A 20,680-nucleotide genomic window follows, 5' to 3' on the forward strand; every position below is an offset into this window, starting at 1 on the left:
CACAACTTGTCAAAGGTTACCAAAACTGAGACAAATCTCATTTGCAAGGTCTTGCCATAGCCTAGAGTGGGATTTTTCTGTACAGGAAAGCCAAATTAATATCCCACCATCACATCGCTCTGGTTCTCACTGAGTTACACACTAGCCTTTCTGCACATGCATATTCTGGTTTGAACATCATCTTTCTTCTCCCGTTCCACAATAGTGCAAAATAGTAATTATGTAGTTTCACTTTTGCCTGGATGTTTCTGATAGCTTTGCCTCCACTAATTTAGACTAGCCAATTTCATTTTATTTTTCATTAGTTACAAAAAAGTTAAAAAAAACAGCACAGGTTTTTTTTTTTTTTTCCCTGCCATTTTTTGTATTCATTGCTCACACTGATTTTCACAGTATATTTTAGAGTACTTTTTAAATGTGGATATAATTCTTTTCTAATTTTCCTTCATTACTTGCTACATAAAATTCATATTCTGCTACAAATATATTCAGAGGTTATCAGTCATAAAAAAATCGAACTTTACTTTTTTTTTTTTTTTTATACACAGAGGGAGGAAGAAAGGTCCAGGAGTGTGATCTGCAGAGGCAGAAACAAACCAGAAGTTAACAAACCGGGTGCAGCGGGAAGAGAGTGGGGCTGACTGTCACCAGTATTTTTGTCTCATCTCATCCTAGGCTTATTTGCTGGTTGAGTTTCTGAATGTTTTGAAACACAGTTTTCCTTACATCTAAAAGATATATACAACTCTAACATAACCTCAGCTACAAAATTTCCCTTTTAAGTACTTAAGTTTCCTGGCCGTTATATAAAACTCAACTACATTACCTGTTGTTTTTTCATATTTATTCTCTCACCATCCTAGGTATTTCTATTTGACATAAACAGAACCCGGGATCAGGTATGGATGTAATGGATCTTTTAAGATATATGTACCCTTGCTGCCAAGAAACTTCTATAGTGAGGAGTAGTTTCAAGGTACTGATTCTGGGGTCAGACTGCAGGACTGCAGACGGACTTGCACTGACTGGTTATGCTGATGTAGGAGGGAACTCTGTTGTGTAAAATTATTCACAGGTTTCCCTAAACTACTCTGTGCCTCATATCCCCTATCTATAACATGTGGGTGTTAATATTTCTTGCCTAAGGAATGTGCAGAACTCAAAATGGCACCTGGAACAGAGTAAGAATAATATATTGTGGTAACACACCTCTGGAGTCTTATGTCACATAGAACATATGCTAGAATAATGATGCTTCTATTGCCTCAAGTAATGACAGTCATATCAGTACCACAAGCCATAGCTTTTGATCAGCTAACTGCTTTGTTCTCATTTTTAAATTTAGGGTTTAGTAATTCTTTAGGGGCAGAAAAAAAAAACTTACACAGAAAGTTGGGTTCAGGAAAATCTCAAACTGGTTTAACATTAGAAAACTAAAAAATATGTAACTATGATCAGACGTGAAGCAGTTTCCTCTGAGTTTGAGATCTTTCATACTGTAAACAATCTCCTTAAGACCGAAAAAGGACTGCTGAGTGTCACTCACTAACAAGTCAGGCTGCAAAGACATGGAGACCAGGAGAGCTGCCTACAAGGGTTTAGACCAACTGAGGAATTAGAATCTCCAACGTGATGAGCTGCCTGCAGGCTGTGGAGTGGGTTTCAGGTTTCCACCTATGTTGGAGTGGGCTTTGGTGATATAGCTGTCTTTTTGGTCATTTATGCTCCTGTAAGTAACTCCTCATTCATATTCCTCTAAGTAACCCCAATAAAACTCATTGGTTTACTAAGTTGGACTGTGGTGGTATCCATACTTTGGCCTGTTGTGAGCTTGCCATCTGGAGTGAGTAGATGTGTGTTGTACCACCCCAGGAAAAGTCTTGTCATATCACATTAGTTTAACTTAAAAAGAATTATCTTTACATTATATGTATGCCTGCATGTATGTCTGTATACCATATGAGTAACTAGTGCTCACAAAGACCAGAAAATGGTGATGGTTCCCCCTGGAACTGGAATTACAGATGGCTGTGAGTCACCAACCATAGGGGTGCAGGGAACTGAACACAGGTCCTCACAAGAGTTGCTTGGCTCTTAGCTACGGAGCTTTCTCTCCAGTGCCCAGTTTTACTTTTGCATATTAGTATGTCTACTTCCATCTACTTTGAGTATATGCATCCACAATCCAACGGAGTTTAGGAATGTTCATGAAAACTACAGTATATATACATGCATGCAGGCAGTCACACAACAAGCATAAAAACATAAAGCAATGTGAGCTCAAGGCGACAGAACTGCGTTGTGGGAAATACAGAATTAATGCCTGTTATTAGTCAAGATGCCCTTTGATAGAGAACTGGTTGTGAATCAGGCCTTGAAATGGTGCCTGACATGGGAAGTGACGATTTATCCTTCTATTATTAATTTAAATTGAACACCTTCTTTTAAAGTAAGAGTAAAAAATCATCCGGGCACCTTCCACTGATGGAATTCCCAGGGCAGCATTCAAAGAAGTTAAAATGTTAATGTTTTAAGTCAAAGATGGACATAAATATTTGATACTTATTATCAGTTCCCTTAGGTCCTACTCTATTTTTCAACAGCTATAACTCAGAGAGCATAGAACACATGCTGTTCGCCTTGGTAATATCCTCCAAGAATATGCTCATGTCTTTGAAAAGGTTTACAGAAGGTTTTCAATAGATAATTGTGTTAAATTGAATGCTCATTAGTCCTTAGGTAATTCATGAGTGTTCAGTGCATTTTCACTCAAACTTTATGGGTCTTTTAAAAAATGCTAATTATTACCACACTACCTCCAGGCCTTGATCAACAATCACAGTGTTCTTAGTTATACCTCCTAAGTATATGAGTGGACATTGAACACAAATATTTCAAAGTTCCCTCTGCCAACTGCATCCACATTGTGGTCCCTGACTTCTGTACAGACAGAAAGGCCTGAAGGAGGAGTGCTGGAGATAATGGAGCTCCCTCCTCAAAGAAAAGAATGAGCTGAAATACTGAGTCTGATCCTCACAGACAACAGAGTAGACCAATGCACAAGTTTATCATCATCTTCAAAATGTTAAGAAAAACTATCAATACTTAAGGGGCTAAAATATGCAGTGAAGAGACTGTATTTCATATTCCTGTTTCAGGGAAACCTCTTTTCTTTTCAGTTCAGGTAAGAGCACATTTTAGGCTTGGGGTTTATTGTGGAATTTTAAGTGAATAATAAACATATGCGACACCAAATTTTTATCTCTGAATCGGAGGTATGATAAATGCATTTCCTTTAACAAACATGAAGATGGTGATCCAGTTCTTGTCCTGCATTAAAAGACATTGACATGGAGAGTGAAAACTAATAAATCCTTACAAGTCACAGCCCAGCAGCAGTCTTGTGGCTCGTAAGTCTCAGTAAGCAGGATTAAGCCAGGCTACATCACTCCTAGACTTTGCCTTTTACTGTCAACTATCAGGGAATCAGCTACATTAAAAACAAGGCAGCATGCAAACAAACCCACTGATATTAATCAGTTTTCATTTTAAACCCTTTGCTTTTTAGTATAAAACAAATGTTTTGCAGCCAAGGTATATTTACAATCACTTTGTACTGGCTTATTATCTGCCAAAAACAGTGTAGCTATAACCCTAAGATGGCAGTTAATAGCATTTTCTAAGATGTGCATTTCTTCTCTAATTAATTAAAACCAGAATGCTTTATACCATAACAATACACACAGTCAAGAGATTCCTAAGAACAACGCTAGCACTCTTAAGAAAATCAGACTGTCCACCATGAGGATAAACAGTCACAGAACAGTGATCTATATATCTCTGAGCACTGAGATCAGAGCATGTAGAGCAGTTTTATCTTTGGTTGGCTGAAAACCTTGGGCCAACTTAAACATTTTCTTCACTGACTATTTCCTTGGACACTGGGGATTCTAGATGGGCGGGAGTTCTTGTAGTGCCATATGGCCATCTGATGTCATCACTGAAGTTGTTAATGACAGTTATTAAAAACATTTCTGTATTTCAGCTCCCTCCAAAATACACTGATGTGTGTAATTTGGAGTGAGAAGAAAAGTTTTAGGAGGTGTTTAAATAACCAGAGACTTGAATCAAAAGATAAACACACATGTGCTAATTAAAAGGTTCCCTTGTAAAACTTTAAGGATTAAAATTAGATATTGAGCTCTGCAGCTGTATGTTCTGGGTTAGAGGTGGGTGGGAGGGAAGGCAGTATACATCACATCATTTACATACAGTCCCACTTCAGTCACACATCCCTAGTCATCAGCAGTAATGGGAAATGTTAGGATTGCAGGGAGAGCAGCTAAGCAAGATTATTCATGGAGTGCCCTATTTTCAATATTGTTTATAAATCCTGCCATTGTAATGTACAATTTTATAAATGACTTTTTACAGATGCTATAGTAAAATTTATCTTTACCTACCTTCTATATGATCATGCATCATTATAGCAATTAAGAATATAAGAAAAATTAAGATCCTAAGCCTTCTGAGAAAACCTATGTCCTTATTTATTTAATAAATATGGTTAATAACAACTTTTCTTGTTTTCCTGAAATCTCCAGACCCATAGCTTTTCTATGTTCTATCTGGTTTACATGGGGAAATACAACATCCTGATTTTTCAGCTTCTGACAGAAATGTAACAGGTTGATGAGCTGAGATGAAGAATATAATAGATAGTATGCTGCTCTGAGTCCTTTCTTCTCTTTTAATGTCATCTTCATGCAACTGAAGAGCACTCCCCTTTAGGGTAAGACTTGTATAACAATAATTTCCAATAACCCTCACATATCTACAGGAACATATACACACAGAGAGTAGTATGTAACGCCCGCCAGCTTTTCAAATGTGTGAGATTTTCTAAAAAGGAAATCTACGCTCCATTTTTGACAGCACCTGAATATGTAATTTCAGCCAGCCATACATATATAGGTAGAAGTCTCCACAAAGACTTGAAAGTGTGCACATCTCTATAACAAGCATCTAAGACAGTGTTTTATAGTTGTCTTAAATAAGACTGAAAAGCCTATCTAGGAAAGTCCAGGAAAGAAAGAATACCTGGCTCCCTACCCAGACTTTGATACTTACTATCCAAATGAACTTAAGCAATCTATCAGGCAAACTTACTTCATTCTACGTTCTTTGGTTTCCTAATATGAAAAACAAATGATAATAGTTCCTGCCTCAGCGCATAGCTGTGAGAATTAAATCAATGCATACAAGGGTCTCAAAACCATGCTTAACACACAGTAGATAATAAATGGCATTCCTTACTACCTTGAGTTAAAATTTTTCACCAGAAGAAATGATTCTACCATTTTAACAAACACTTTAAATATTTCATAAAAAGACTAGAAGAAATAACAGCAGTGATTTTAGACGTAGTCCCCTTTCAGTTTCTTAGAAACCAACACTTTATATAAAAGCAAAGTATTCCTTTACTTCTGATGGTAGGTGATTTACAGGTTTTAGTTCTCATTCTACTAAAGATGTATAGAGAGGTCTACAGGTAACTTCAGCAGCCCCATTATTACTGGCGTGACAGAGACCCTCAAACACTCTTCTCTGTTAGAATTAGTGACTACACTGTTCTGCTTGGTAACCAGACAGTACTGGTGCTACAGATATTTAATCCTAGAATTGAAATGCAGATAAAGCTATCTCTGATTCTCTTCACAGCATCCTCAGAATGGCAGCAACTCTCATACCCAACTGTCATCCCAGGGAGGATGCCGAGCTGTTCTGTAGATGATTAGCCTAATTAATCTCAAAATGACTGGAAACAATGCATCCCAGCACTTGCCGGCATAAGAAACTGATTAACTGAACAGTATGAACCTTGTGGAGGCTTGAACAAAGAGCACTGTGTTGCTCTCAATTTCCTCATCTTAGCAGAAAGTTCCCTTCCTGGCTGGCTGGATCCCTTTAAATGACACGGAACAAGGCTGAGGATTTCCAGGTCACTTTCAAACAGTAAAAGCTACACATTGTGATGCTGGATAGATGGTTCAAGAACTTCAGCTTGATTGCCAGCACCTATGCAAAAACTAGGTGCAGTGGCAGCTGGACTCCCAGAGCTGGGAAGATGGGTACACATGGAACTTTAAGCAGAGAGCTGCTGGCCCTCGTGAGAAACCCTGTTTCAGAAAACAAAGCGGACTGTACTTGAAGAAGAAAAGGTTGCTCTCTGGCTACCACAGACATGTGTTCACACGCATATGTGTTCACACACAAAAATGTGACCACCCTCACGTAACAAAATATCTACATACTAAAATGTCAAATCACATGTTCTAATTAGAACCTTCATCCGGGGAGGAGGTCCTTTGAAAACCAAAATTGACATTGCAGGGGAATCTAACAACATCCTACCGAATTTAGTTTTGGCTGCTGAGGTAGGTAGAGAACATGGCAATAAAAATAGATATAAAATGTTTTTTGCTCCTATTTCATAGAAAAATAATCCTCCTCCTCCACTTCTTCCTCCTGCTCCTCCTCCTTCTCCTCCTCCTCCTTCTCCACCTCCTCCTCCTGCTCCTCCTCCTTCTCCTATCATCATCATTGAGTCTCTGTAATTTTTCAACTATATATTTTTGGGGGATGGATTTCAGGTTATTAAGCTTGAAAGGTACCTTGTCTGAGTTAGGGTTTGTATTCCTGTGAAGAGATGCCATGACCAAGGCAACTCTTTTTTTTTTTTTTTTAATTATTTTATTAGCTATTTTCTTCATTTACATTTCAAATGCTATCCCAAAAGTCCCCTATACCCTCTCACTGCCCTTCTTCTCTGCCCACTCACTCCCACTTCTTGGCCCTGGCGTTCCCCTGTATGGGGGCATATAAAGTTTCCAAGACCAAGGGGACCAAGGCAACTCTTATAAAGGAAAACATTTAACTGGGGCTGGTTTGTTAGTTCATTGTCATCATGGAGAGAAGTGTGGCATGCGGGCAGACATGGTACTGGAGACAGAGTGGACAGTCCCTCTATCTGGGTCCACAGGAAGCAAGAATGAACTGAGCCACTAGGCCTGGTTTGAGCTTTGGAGAGTACCCCCTAGTGACACACTTCCTCCAGCAAGGCCACACCTCCTATTAGCGCCATTCTTTTTGGACCAAGCATTCAAACACATGAGTCTATGGAGGCCATTCCTATTCAAAGCACCACATGCCTCTACCCAGATCTAAGATTGCATTTCTTGTAAGCACTAACCCTAACTTGGGGAGATCTGCCCATCCACTTCTTTTTCCATCCATTTCTCTAGCCCAAGGAATACAGCTACAGAAGGGGCAGTGCTTAGCTTTGAGCCTTGTTTCTCATGGCAGAGAAAAGAACCTGCTGAGGTTTGCACACAGAGCAGTTTCAGGAGGTTTCAAAATGCTTAGAAGGAAGGGTCTGGCTGGAGATAGTGGACTGTTGGAGGATGACTGTGAGGGTCCTAGCCTTACTTCTTACTCAAGAAAGAAGACAGGCTGATTATCTTCCGTACCTAGCCACCATACCTTCTCTGCTCTTTCAAAACAAAATAAGCCCTTCCTTCCTTAAGTTGCTTCTCAAGTATTCAAATATATTCAAGTAATATACACTGATGAACTTATCCTTTCTTTATTCACTGGTTAATGATACATCTTAAGGACTTTCTTAAGGGATTCTCAAGCAGGGTAATATTTAAAATATGGAAAAGATAGGCTGTCAGTGATCAGAAGGGACATGGCCTCAGGGCTGGAATAGGGTCCAGGGTTAGGAAGAGAAGTTGACTAGTTTTGTTTTGTTTTGTTTAAACCAATAGTCATAAATATTTTGATTAAGACAGCTGTAGAGGTACAGTCCAGGTGACTGTCACGCCTGCCTTTCCTGGTACTTGAGAGCCTCTTAAGCAAAGGCAGCTCCATCATATTTTCTCCACTGTGACTGCCCCAGGTCTGCCACCTGCCAACCCCTCCCTATTAGTGTGCAGTGGCCTCCTGTTTGATCAAAATAATCTATTTTCTATTTATTTACTTTACCCTTGGGAAACACATAGTGTTCCAATGTCAAAACTAAGAGAAAGCTACTCCAAGTCTCTCTATTGCCAGTTCCCTTGTTTTGTTTATGCTTGGTCAGATGTCACAATGCATTTACATCTAGAGAGCATTTCTTGTTTCTCACCAAACCATAAGCATATACTGCTTGCATATCTGTCCTTAAATCTTTAACAGTAGAGCTGACTTCACTCTTCCTGATAGAGGGTGGCAAGAAGTGGAGAATAGTTCTATCTTCAGGAGGAAAAAAAGACAAGATGCTCCACACATCACCTGCTTGGATGATTGGAAGCCGAGGTAGTGATGAGAGGCCTGTCAAGGTATAGGACGTAGTGAGAGGGAAGAGTCCAGACTAAATTGGAACTATTTTCTTGATGTTTTTCCCTGTGGAATGTGTAAGGCTCAAGTATGGCTCTATATTTACTTTTTAGAGGTACCAGAAATGATTATAGATTATCTGACAAAGAAAAGAAAAAACGCTGCGAATTACAAATGAGATTAAAAATTAAAGAAAGCATTAGTCTACTGGTGATCACCAGCAATGTTGGTTTATCCACTGTGCATTTGATGCTTACTTAGGAACTGGAGTGTTTATGGCAGCAGATTCATTTGACACAAATAATAATAAAGATCTTGGCAAATGATTTTCCAGCAACCCAGTTCATCAGAAGCACATATTTTTACTCAAATGTTGCGAGTTCATTTTCTGTAACTGAAATAGCCTTATTTCAGTAATTTTACCCCTTTAAATTATGAAACCAGCATCCAGGCATCTGTTAAACCATAGCATCTGTTTCAGATTTGGGATGCATCCCTACAAATTACAAGAATACTTTTTTTTTTTAATGAGCTCTGATTTAATAAGAAACCCTTTTTATGACTGAAAGAGAATGACAAAGAAGATTCCTCTCTTTTAGCATTCTGCCCAGCAAAGCATCTCAAAGGTTCAGGTTACTATCAAAAACAGCTTAGTAAAGATAAATGTTATGTGCAAAGTTGGTTTGCTTTATATTCATGTTGTTTAATACTTCATTATTTATATATGTATGTGCACACAGAGAAATACTATAACCAGAAAAAGCACATGGACCATATATTCATATTATTCAAGAAAAATGGTCATTTCAAGTTGTTTTGACTATCTAGAGCCTGAAAAATCCATTACCTCACAGTGTCTCTCCTGAGATCTGTTTACAAGGTTAAGTACAGATGCACTCTCTTTGTTGGCCACATCTGAATATCTTAGCCTACTCATGAAGTTTCTTTTAGGACCAGTCCCTGATGCCTTAAGAGTTTCCCTCAGTGTTTCTGGTCTTCACAGTCCTCCAGTTGGGGCTGAATTTGTATTGCCCAAGATTCATGTCAACCTGGCATCCAATACAATGGATTAGTTTGTTCTAGTGTTTGTATCTACTACTGTTTAGGGTCTTGTATTCCTAACTAGTACCTGGCTTAGCTTTAAAAGCTACCAACTTAAAGATTTCAAACTCTCTGATTTATTCGTTTAATGTATATGAGTTGCTATCTTCAGATACACCACAAGAGGGCATTGGATTCCATTACAAATGGTTGTGAACCACCATGTAGTTGCTGAGAATTGAACTGAAGACCTCTGGAAGAGCAGTGAGTGCTCTTAACCACTGAGTATTCTCTCCAGCCCCAAACTCTCAGATTTTTATGATTAAAATCATAGATGATCTCATTAAGGTCAATTTGTAAAAGAACCATGCCACTCACAAAAGAAATCAAAGGGACCACAGTGGAAGGAAAAAGAAAAAGAAGAAAAGGTTTAGCATCGGAGTTTCTCATCATCCACTTCATATCAGTTGAGAGAGTCCTGGCTTTGATGAAATCCTCCCACATATTCTCTTTACAGTCGCAACATGATAGAAATCTACAAGTTCATCCAATTGCCGCATAGTTTCTCATTTGCTAGGGGAGCAATAGTAGCATGTCTCATCAAATGTGTGAGTGGAACTCCAAGATCACTACTTTAATGATGGTATATGTTCACATACCACACCAACTAAAGGAAGTGCATTTTGTAGATTTAGAAGTGGTTTAAGAAAATAATAACTAGATAGATAGATAGATAGATAGATAGATAGATAGATAGATAGATAGATAGAAAGTTTTGGTGCTCAGGCTGGATTTATGTAAACTTGCTAATCTTAGACTTACTGATTCGAGACAGACAAAACTTGCCTTATTAAAAATAATACATGTGAAACAACTTTTGTGATGTCCCTATATAGTCTTTCTCAGTGCCTGATGACTTTGAGTAGAAGCATTCCCTATTGTAAAGTTAAAGGCAGTCCTCTCACTGTTGAAAAACAGATATGGCATGTTTGCGTTCACGGATGAGACAGCACAGTTTAAGAAACACTATCCTCATTATTTTGTGATTTGTACATCTGTGGATCTTAAGTTCTTATGACTTGCCTCTGCCAGTTGAAAGAGTGCAGAATTTCCACAGCGTTTCACAGGCTCAGTGCCACCCAACTGCGAAGTGCTTGAAGAGATCTATACAGAGAAGAATCCACATAAACAGTATTAATTTTGATGCCAGAATCTTTGGTTTCCTACATACACAATTAGAAAATTTCTTAAGTTTTTAGGACTAACATTGCTCCCAGCTACCAAACTGCTTTAGCTACATAAAATCTGAAACAATCATTTTGAGAACCATTTGAGCTGCTCAAAAATAGGTACAGGATTGATAGCTATATAATGACAAGAATATTATCTTTCATATTCCCGACGCTAAATTTAACTTTAGCATGATTTGCATGTTGATTTCTACTTAAGAACTAACTCATCAGTTGGCCAAATTCAAAGAGATATAGAATTATTTTGCATTTACCAATCAATTAATTTTTAAGGAAAATTTTGGTATTTCTATGGAAAGAACTCATTAAATGGTAGGAAATATAACAGAAGTTGGGGGAGGGGATGATTTTATATAAAATCCTGACTGTCCTTAAGAGACCACTCATAAACTATACTCCAAAACTAATAGACCTCAAACGTGTGGGGTACAATTAAGAACCTGCCTGCACTATGCTGGGTTCATCAGCATATATGACATCATTCTGACTGTATACTTTTTGCAGTACCTGGGCACTACTATGAATGAACAACACCACTCTTTCTTACTTCATATGAAAACTTCCTTTTCCATTTTTAACCTCAGTAACAGCTGAAAAGGAGATACACACAGAAGGACATGAACACAGCATTCTTCACCGGGAGAAGTCATCATCAGAGCAAGTAGCTACAGTCTAAGCATGCTCTATATCTACGATTCCGAGTTCTTTCTCAGTGTATACAGAGCTTTCTCAGTTTGGTTTAGAAGGAACTCTGGCCCATTAACTTGTACTAGGTGGCCTAGTGACCATGGGTATCATCTCTGGGACAGATGACACGCATGGGTACTCACTGGTAAAAGGGAATCTCTACAAAATAAGAGCCCTTAATAGAAACATATATTTAATGTGTTATGTGGGCTATTAAAAACAAATGTCTAGCTAAAGGAAGTTATTAAGATTTTTTTCTTCCTAGATGCTACAATTTTAGTAGGTTTTATGGTCATTCTAATCACATCCTGAATATAGCATAGGGAGCTCAATCTTTCTGAAGTTTGGAATATTTTCCACTCAGCAAGTTTTCACTGAAGCATAGCACTTCTTAACTACTTCTAGAACAAGTTGAGTTTAATTGTTCACCTATCACTAGTCTAAGAGAAAACTAACAAGCTATTATCACTGACTCTTTGTAATTTAAGGAATGAAGGACTGAATGTAAATGTCAGTCTCCTGAACCAAATTTCTACAATGTAGGAGCCATGGCTTCTATGCCAGGCAGACATGCCGTCATTATTTTCTGCTATGTAGATGTACACAAATAGTGAGGACTCTGGGAATCATTCGCTTTACCTTTAAAGCCCAAGAAAGCCTATGATGTATCGTACTTTGGGGATTAGGTTTCATGTTAGGGAGTATCAAGGTTCCAAGGCTCTACTTCATCTCTGAGACAGTAGAGCAATCAGCACTTATAACTTATCATAAACACTAATGAATATAAACACTTTTACTACAATTCCAAAATTGGCTACACAATGAAACTGAATAGTTAGTTTGTAGACTATCAACTTTGCTGTGTGAGCAAGCATGACCGAGAGGCAGCATGCTGGGAAGCAGTGCACTCCATAGCTCATCTCTGTGTTTCTTCCTTCAGCTCCCTCTGCTGTTCCTTTTGGTCCATGATTTCTGTTACTACTTGACTGCACTTCATCTCTACTGTACCTGGGGCTTCGTGAAGTATAGTTCACACTAAAGTCTACTTGTCCCCTGTGAATGCACTGTGAGGTGTTCTTACACAGTAGGACAGCTTGCCTGCTTTTCTTTTTAATCTCTAGAGATGCTTACCTATTCATAGCTATAAGACAATTTTCAAAAAGTTGCTTAAAAGCCTGATTTCCAAAAGTATGCATGTGTGGTAACGGTTCATGTTTCCAAATTCTCCTGACAAAATTTTCATGAAATGACTTCTCTAAACATGTTTTTAAAAATACTTTTTTGTGAAGAGTGATATTAGAGTGGACATATATTTTAGATGCCTCAGTCTTTTTCTAGATTCCCCTGTAGCACCTAACACTGCTGATGCCATGGCCGTTGGGAAACTCCTCCCTGGACTTTGAACCTGGAGGTTGACCTCTGAGGCCATTCCTTGCTAATCTTTTCTGCTGGCTTCTTTCTACACTGATCATATAAATACTAGTTGTTTTCAGAGTTTTTGTCTAGGGTCTTTTAATGTCACACGTTGTTTTAGTAATGTCATCTGTGATGGTAGCTTTGACTTCAAGAATAAGTCAGAGAAATGTTAATCTGTCATTTTGTTGTTCACTCCTGCAAAAAATTTCCAATGTAAGGGACATATGCTTTTCCTTTTAAGTAAGAACAATATCATAAATGTCTATTTACCAAGGACTGGCCGAAATGGTGCTTCCAACCCATCAGTGTGTGAGTGCTACACTGGTAGGTAATGAATAAAGTGTACTATAAACTCATAGCTGTGAATAATATTTTCCTCAGTATGTCTGGGATGTGTCATGCTATTAACACAATTGTTTTAACTATTATGTAATATTCAGATTATTTACTAATAATAAGGGTACGTGAAATAGTATCTGAAATACAAGAAAAAAATACTAAGAAAAATCATCATTCTGAAGTTTTTTTAAAAAATCGTCATTTTAGGTCTTTTTGAGGTGTATGAGTATACAAGGGAAATAGGTGGTAAAGATCAGAGTCAAATTAGGTGATGGTAAAATCTTTTTCAATTGGGCTGGTGAGATGGCTCAGTGGGTAAGAGCACCCAACTGCTCTTCCGAAGGTCTGGAGTTCAAATCCCAGCAACCACATGGTGGCTCACAACCACCCGTAACAAGACCTGACGCCCTCTTCTGGAGTGTCTGAGGACAGCTACAGTGTACTTACATATAATAAATAAATTAAAAAAAAAATCTTTTGCACTTGTAAGTTATTTTAGACACTAGTCTAGAAGAAAATGACTGCTTAAATAAATAAATAAATAAATAAATAAATAAATAAATGGGGGATATGAGGATAGCTGGTATTGCTTACTTTTAAAGAAATGTTAATGCTTCCAATAAAACATATATTATGTTCTGTGATTAGTTGCAGTGAAGTATGCAGTGTTTTTATGGAACACAATATTCTGTAACATATTAAGTATTCTATCATGAAAATGAATGCTCTAAATTTGAACCTATTGCTTATATACTATTGTGACAAAACCCTAAATTTGATATGATTATGGTCCTATGTATAATGGCAAGGTAAATATCTTCTAAAGAACGGTTTAATGTCCACATCTATTTGTCTAAATCATATAGATTAGCCGTGTCTTTTTAGTAAGTATGTTTTTTTTTTTCAGTCCAAAGACATACACTAGGTTTAAGAGCCAGTCACGAATCAAACAGAGAATGTGCACTTTGGCCAAGTCTGTTAGACCTATTAAATAATGGAAAACAATAGCACCTTTCTGGCATTGTATTCAGCCATTGGTCTTCAGGAACTTCATCTAAAGTGACTGATATGCCTCTCTACCTGTGAACAGCAATGCAGATAGGAATCTCATTTTGACCAACTGAACACATCCAAGCTTAGGACCACACAGTGACAGCACACTGAATGGGCTGAGAGGAATCTAGATGAAATGTGAGTATCAAAATGAAAGGAGGCTGACTGACACAGCGGCAGGCAATCTATGTGCTTCATTTCTTCCTAGATCTTATAAAGCAGGGGTATTATTTTATCTTCTTTAATATAAACATCCATAAGGAACCTATAAAAAACAAAATGACTTTGCTGAACCATGGTTCTGTGTAGGTTAATTTCAACAGGATTTAAGATAACCAAACTTGATTGAAAAAAGAAGAAAAGGAAAAGAAAAGGAAAAAAAAAGAGAGAAAAGAAAAGAAAGAAAGCCCTCCTTAGCTTTCAAGGCAGGAACCTAGGACTTGCTATGAAAAGAAAAACACAATCCATTTATAACTTTTTTTTTTTTTCTTTTTCGAGACAGGGTTTCTCTATATAGCCCTGGCTGTCCTGGAACTCACTTTGTAGACCAGGCTGGCCTCGAACTCAGAAATCTGCCTGCCTCTGCCTCCCGATTGCTGGGATTAAAGGCATGTGTCAGTCACCACGCCCGGCTCATTTATAACTTTTAAAAAAAGGCCAGAGTTCATAACAAGTGTGTTTCCTTCGATAATTATACTTCACAACAATAACCCATTTCTAAAGAACACATGGCTAAATGCCTCCAAAAAGCTTATAAATGAAATTAGCAGAAATACTTTCTGGAAATACTTCATGTGTCTATCTTATAAATATTTCCAAACTGAACACGTTTGCAGAGTTAAATGTTTCCTAAATACATAAATGTTGACTCTCTTCTTAAGTAGGTAATAACAGGACCAGAAGAACCCCTCAGAAGACAGATGGGGATATAAAACGGTAATTTGGTATCAAACAGTTAATCTCCTTCCTCTGTTTCCACCCTCTCCTCATGAGAACAACGGGAATGAGAAAGTGCACTAACAATAACAATTAATTGTGAGTTAGCAGCAACTGGAGAATAGTAGCCTTAAGCTGTGGCTCTCTAAAAAGAGTCCTAGTGCAGATGTAAGTTCTCAGACTTACTCTCAGCCTGCATGAAACAGGAGTCCTGGGGATAAGAATCTTTCTACATTTGAGCAAACCTTATGGGAGACACTGGTGTATTTTAAGGTGTAAAAACTTTTGCTGTACACTTACTAGGAAAATAAGTTCTCAAAGGTAATATTGTTTCATGAAATAATTATAAAATCACTGTGATTAGAAGGTACTCTAATTTTTATAATATATATGTTCATTGTAGAATTCAGCAGACAGCTTCTATGGGTTCATTTAGTTGACTCTATTTTAGCCTTATGCACGCTGGCCTACAATTGGATGACAATATGGTCATATGGTAAAATATTAGACTGAAGCATAGTGTTCTCATCCAACATAAGGAAAAGCATCAGACAACTTATGAATCTCTAGGTAAGCACAGACTTCTCTTATGTAAAGCAGGTATAGCACATACTGTTAAATAACACCAAGTGCCTTGATTTGTTTGATTTGTTCAGAAATTTAAAAGGCTTGGGAAGAAGATTGCATCAGATTTTTGGGAATAGCAAAGTTGTATTTGTTCACATTATCCAGTCTGGATTATCCTCCATGTATGACTCATGCTACAATTCCTTGAAGCGGCCCCTATTAAAATTTCAATTTAACATCCTTAAGCTTCCTCAAATCCCACAGATGTTTACTTCAACCAAAAAACTTCGGGAAGGAATGCTGCTAAATAGTAGTGTAACATCTGGGGATGTTTCCCTGAAAACTGTCTAGTAAGGTTGTGTGTGTGTGTGTGTGTGTGTGTGTGTGTGTGTGTGTGAGACTATGTGGGGATAACCGTACAACTGAGAGGCAAGGACCAACTTTTGCCACTTGATAGGAGAGTGCACTGAGCATAAATTACTTCCTTTAAGAGATTCTCTGACCGCACTCTGCAGAATCACAGGACAGAGACTCTTATATCATCAATTTGGTCCTCCAACCCTTATCAAGGTCTTCAGGGGGCTGCTAATGATCTGGTGATAGTATCTTTTAAGAGCCACTTAATCATTGCTAGGTACACACATTGGCCAAGATATTTCACATTAATATTTTATATTGAGTTGGATAATTTGGGTAAGTAATATGTAAATATCAGGTATATCAAAGACATCATGTCTTCCTAATTCATGTTACAGGGTGAAAACTTTAATCAGAGAGAATATACAGCAAATAAATTCTATTGTGTATGGGATGCTTCAGAAAAACTGGATGGGAATGGCTTAGATATCAACATTAAAAATAATTTCAGTCAACACACCAGCACTCTTTTTTAACTTTTGAAAAAATAGTTAACAGCAATAAATGCATATCAATAACTGGAAAAGAATGAGAAATGACATTAAAGGAAACTATCTCCACCAGTCAAAGAAATGAGCAGTCTGCTTATCAGAACGGAAAATTATAAAATATTAATGTGTTCAGATTCATCAAGCAAATTGTTCTTCATGAGATAACATTTTGAAATTTGTGAACTAGTTCTATACAACAGTCCTCAGAAGCTAAAGCAACTACCATAGCAGAGCCACCTGACATGCGACCAGCTGGGGCCGACTCTCAGGAGGGTCCTAAGATGAAGAAGCCTAATTTTTTTTTAAAAGAGTCTTAAATAATAATACCTGTTTTTCACTTATTCAGAGTGAAACACTAGGTTTTCCCTTGCCAAAGGATATTCTTTTACGTTTCTTTTATGCAGCACTCCTTATTCAAAAGAATTAAAGTGATTCATCAATATTAAACACAACTATCTTGCCTGTCATTTTCTTTCCATTCTATAAAGCATTACTTACATTCTGATATTCAGTTTTCTTGGAATTAAGGAAAGGGAACAGTACAAGGCCCTGTAGCAGGCAGGATCTTATTTCCGTGGTCTGTGTCCATCTTACTATTTGTCATGAAGCTTTATAGGGATGAACACATGAAGACAAACCAAGTACATGAACCAAGAAACATGGTTTGGTGAATGCTAACTGGATGACAAGCTGATAAAATTGGAGATGGTGCAAAACCTCATCTGAGTAGAGCCAAGGATTAGACTCTAAGAAAACACTGGCCACAGATACATGTGGAAAGCTACTTAGTGACAATTTAACAAGTCATATTTACCACTGCATTTGCTTTGAGAAAGTTATTTATCAACTACAGCATCTAATTTTACTACTGCAAACAATTAACTGGAATCCTGTGGTATTCATGTTGACAGCAGGTTTTATTTTTATAAGATTAATGTAAATTAAGAAGGTAAAAGGAAATAAATGAATCCTGGCAAGTGCCTGCTGTAAGTGTAGTTTAATGAATGCTTATAAAAAAAAATCACCATTTTGTAAACCTGGAGCTGGGCTGACTATGGCTACAGCAGTGGTAACAAAAGGCCACAAATATTCCATGTATTATGTTACTAATGGAAAGAACACGCCTCAAATTCAACACATATTATTAGGATTCCTTTTCAGCATTTCCAAAGATGGACGTGATGTCTGAACCTAACAGGCATCAAGGAATGAAGGCTTTACCTCTGCAAACTGAAACAAGGCTGATGCTTGACACTGTTTTGAAGGCGCATCGGGGTGCGATGTCCTTGAGGATATCTGAAAGGAAACAAGACATGTTCATGTTTGAGGAAACCTTTACTACACTACACTAATAGATTCTGCCACATATTTCATGTGGATTCCCAAGTAAGTTGTCACTTTCAATCCCTCCTGGAAAAATCAACACAAAATGATAATAACGGAAGACATGGCAGTAAAGAACAAAGGACAGAGTCTGGCTCATTTGCCACACCCCTTATTAGAATATCAGGCCTGTGATCAAATGGTATGAAATAGAATTGCTGGGATGAATTTCTTTCAATGAACTTTTCAAAAACGCAATACTAAAGCTGGGGAGAGTGTACATCCATCATCCTAGCACTGGGGAGGCAGAGGCAGGAGCATCTCTAAGTTTTAAGTCAGCCTGGTCTACAGAAAAAGTTCCGGTACTGCCAGGGCTGGACAGAGAATCCTTGACTTGATCACCTGCCCCTGCCCTCCACTCCTTACCCCACCCCAAAAGTGAGAAAACATAGTATTAAAATCTTGAAGCTATAAGTAGATACAGCAACACTCTTCCTGACACTTTCCAAGCTTGCTGTCAAACAGTAAGGTGGATGAACATAGAGGTGGGTTCTGGGCATCTGGGATTTAATTCTATCTCTACTTAGTAGCGACATGAGCGACATGAGCAACATGACCTCAATTAAATTTTCCAAGATTTATTTTCCCCTACTATACACTAATGATGGTATTAGTGCCTATTTTATAGAATTATGATGAGAAACAAACAAGCCTAAAAATGTAATGTCTGGCATAGACCCAACTACAACCGTTCAGATACAAATGCCTTGCCTCTTCTCTGTGGACATGTATGTAGGGACAAGGGTTAATGTTAGCTGTCTTCCTCAATCACTCTCATCCACAATGGAAGCCCAAACTCACTGTTTCATAGAGGCTGGCCGGCCAGCCAACCCCATGGACTTTCTTGTCCCTGCATCCCTAGAGTTGACAAGTGGTCATGCTTAGTTCTCATACTTATGAGGCTGGAATTTTACCCACTGAACTACACATATCCTTCTATGCCATTTCCTTCTGTTGTAATACATGTAGCCTTCCATCAACACATATACACACTCCCGTGTCTAACAGCACATACATGATTCTGCAGTTCCACACAATATTTTGTTTTCATTGAGTAACCATGCTACCCTCCAACTGCTCTGAGGGCAGAATGAAACACTTGCCGGAATTTTTTAAGAGCAACATCAGTTATTAATTTTTGTTTCAGAATGGACAAAGCTTAGTTACAGAACAGGAAGAAAGTGAGCAGACATGAACAGAAGCCTTGGACATTATCACTTCAGCCCACTTGCGATTCCTTAAAGAGAATATAGAGGAATGTGATTCGTCACCACAGAGTACTGACAAAGCAATGAATGCACCTTGATTCCAACTCAACCATAGGAGTGACTTTTAGAAACTTTAAAAAACATTATGTACATATGACAGCATAATATCAAAGGTGAAATACAGAGGAGACAAGATTAATAGAAAGGCTGCCTGAACTATTGATACAATTTACTATTGAAGCAATTAGGAAGCATTTCAAATCTACCATATCTTTTGAATTAGGTAAGCTATTTAAAAATAAGTATTAACTGGATAGAAAAAAAATCAAAAAAGGATAAAATGTAACTAAGTGATTAGAAGGCATTTCAAGCTGAAACTGAGTCACTTCTTGATCCATCCACCAACCCTGTAAGTTCTAGGTAACACTATGTGCAAGTTTGACAAACTGCACATACAAAGCTCCAAGGATTTTTCTCGAGTCTTAGGAATTATAAAATTAGTAGGATTTCATTTACACTAGCTGTTCATTAACTTTAAGAAAAACAATTCATATAAAAGGAAAACCAACTCTAAATATATCTCTTCAGGAATTAAATCAGATAGTGAATCAAACAGAACCACTATTAAAATCCATCTCTTTTTTTTTTTTTTTTTTTTGAAAAGCATTTAATGAGTTCTAAGTAAAAGGATACTCTTAGAAATCTTGACATGAACTTTGATTTCAATTAGTGACAAGATAGGGTCTCCTAAAGAATATCAAGACCTTACACACATCAAAGCAATATTTTCACAGATATCTATGGAACCTTACATGTGCTATAGAAGCTTCAACATGCACATTTCCTGATACATACAAAATTTCAAATAAATCTTTCAAATAAATCTTTATAGAGGCTCAATCTATTATTTGGACTTTGGGAATCACTGACTAAGCATCTCTGCTTGAATCTGGGCCCAACCTCAACCAACATGTCTCTAACTGTTGAAAAGAGACCACAGTATGACTACTCCATTATATTACATGCACCTAAGCCTCAAGAGACTGAAGGCCTCAGGGAGTTTAGAGGTCAATTAGGATGAGAGGGTGGGGACATCCATGTGGAAACAGAGGGATGTGGAGGAGGTGTGGGATGTGGAGCAGTCAGAGGGTGGATGGGGGGAAGGAGGAAAATATGGAGTGAAATAAATAAATACATATGTAATTAAAAAAGAAAAAAGACCACACTATAACTTCTCCATTATATTAAGTCCTTGAAGAAGTTGATATTGAAAACAACTCAAACTCATGTTTGTCAAGGACAGAAAAAAACAGATATGTATCATGAACAAATACATACTATAACACTATAGAAGCAAAGCTGTTAAGAATAGTGTAGATATTCTCAAAGGACTGGCAGGAGGTGCCAATGCAGACAGACAGATGTGAGAAATATGGTTGTCCCACACCAAACTGTGGCAGGACAGGAAAACAAAAGAAAATCTAAATGATCAAGGGACGAACACGTGGCTTAA

At 37.7% G+C, this 20,680-nt stretch overlaps 1 protein-coding gene across 14 annotated transcripts in view; it reads right to left on the reverse strand.

Annotated features, from left to right (window-relative positions):
• The window catches only part of Bbx (BBX high mobility group box domain containing), a 240,376-nt gene that overhangs the window by 37,539 nt on the left and 182,157 nt on the right, over positions 1-20,680 (reverse strand). For all 14 annotated transcript variants that reach the window (XM_021209074.2, XM_021209072.2, XM_029544302.1 and 11 more), the window contains 2 exons: positions 17,798-17,872; positions 10,504-10,584 (listed from right to left, as the gene is read on the reverse strand). In XM_021209074.2, the coding sequence (XP_021064733.1) occupies positions 10,504-10,584; positions 17,798-17,872 (156 nt within the window). The remainder of the gene's footprint in view (positions 1-10,503; positions 10,585-17,797; positions 17,873-20,680) is intronic.

Source organism: Mus pahari, chromosome 12 (genome assembly GCF_900095145.1).
Source record: "Mus pahari chromosome 12, PAHARI_EIJ_v1.1, whole genome shotgun sequence".
NCBI classification, from domain to species: Eukaryota; Metazoa; Chordata; class Mammalia; order Rodentia; family Muridae; genus Mus; species Mus pahari.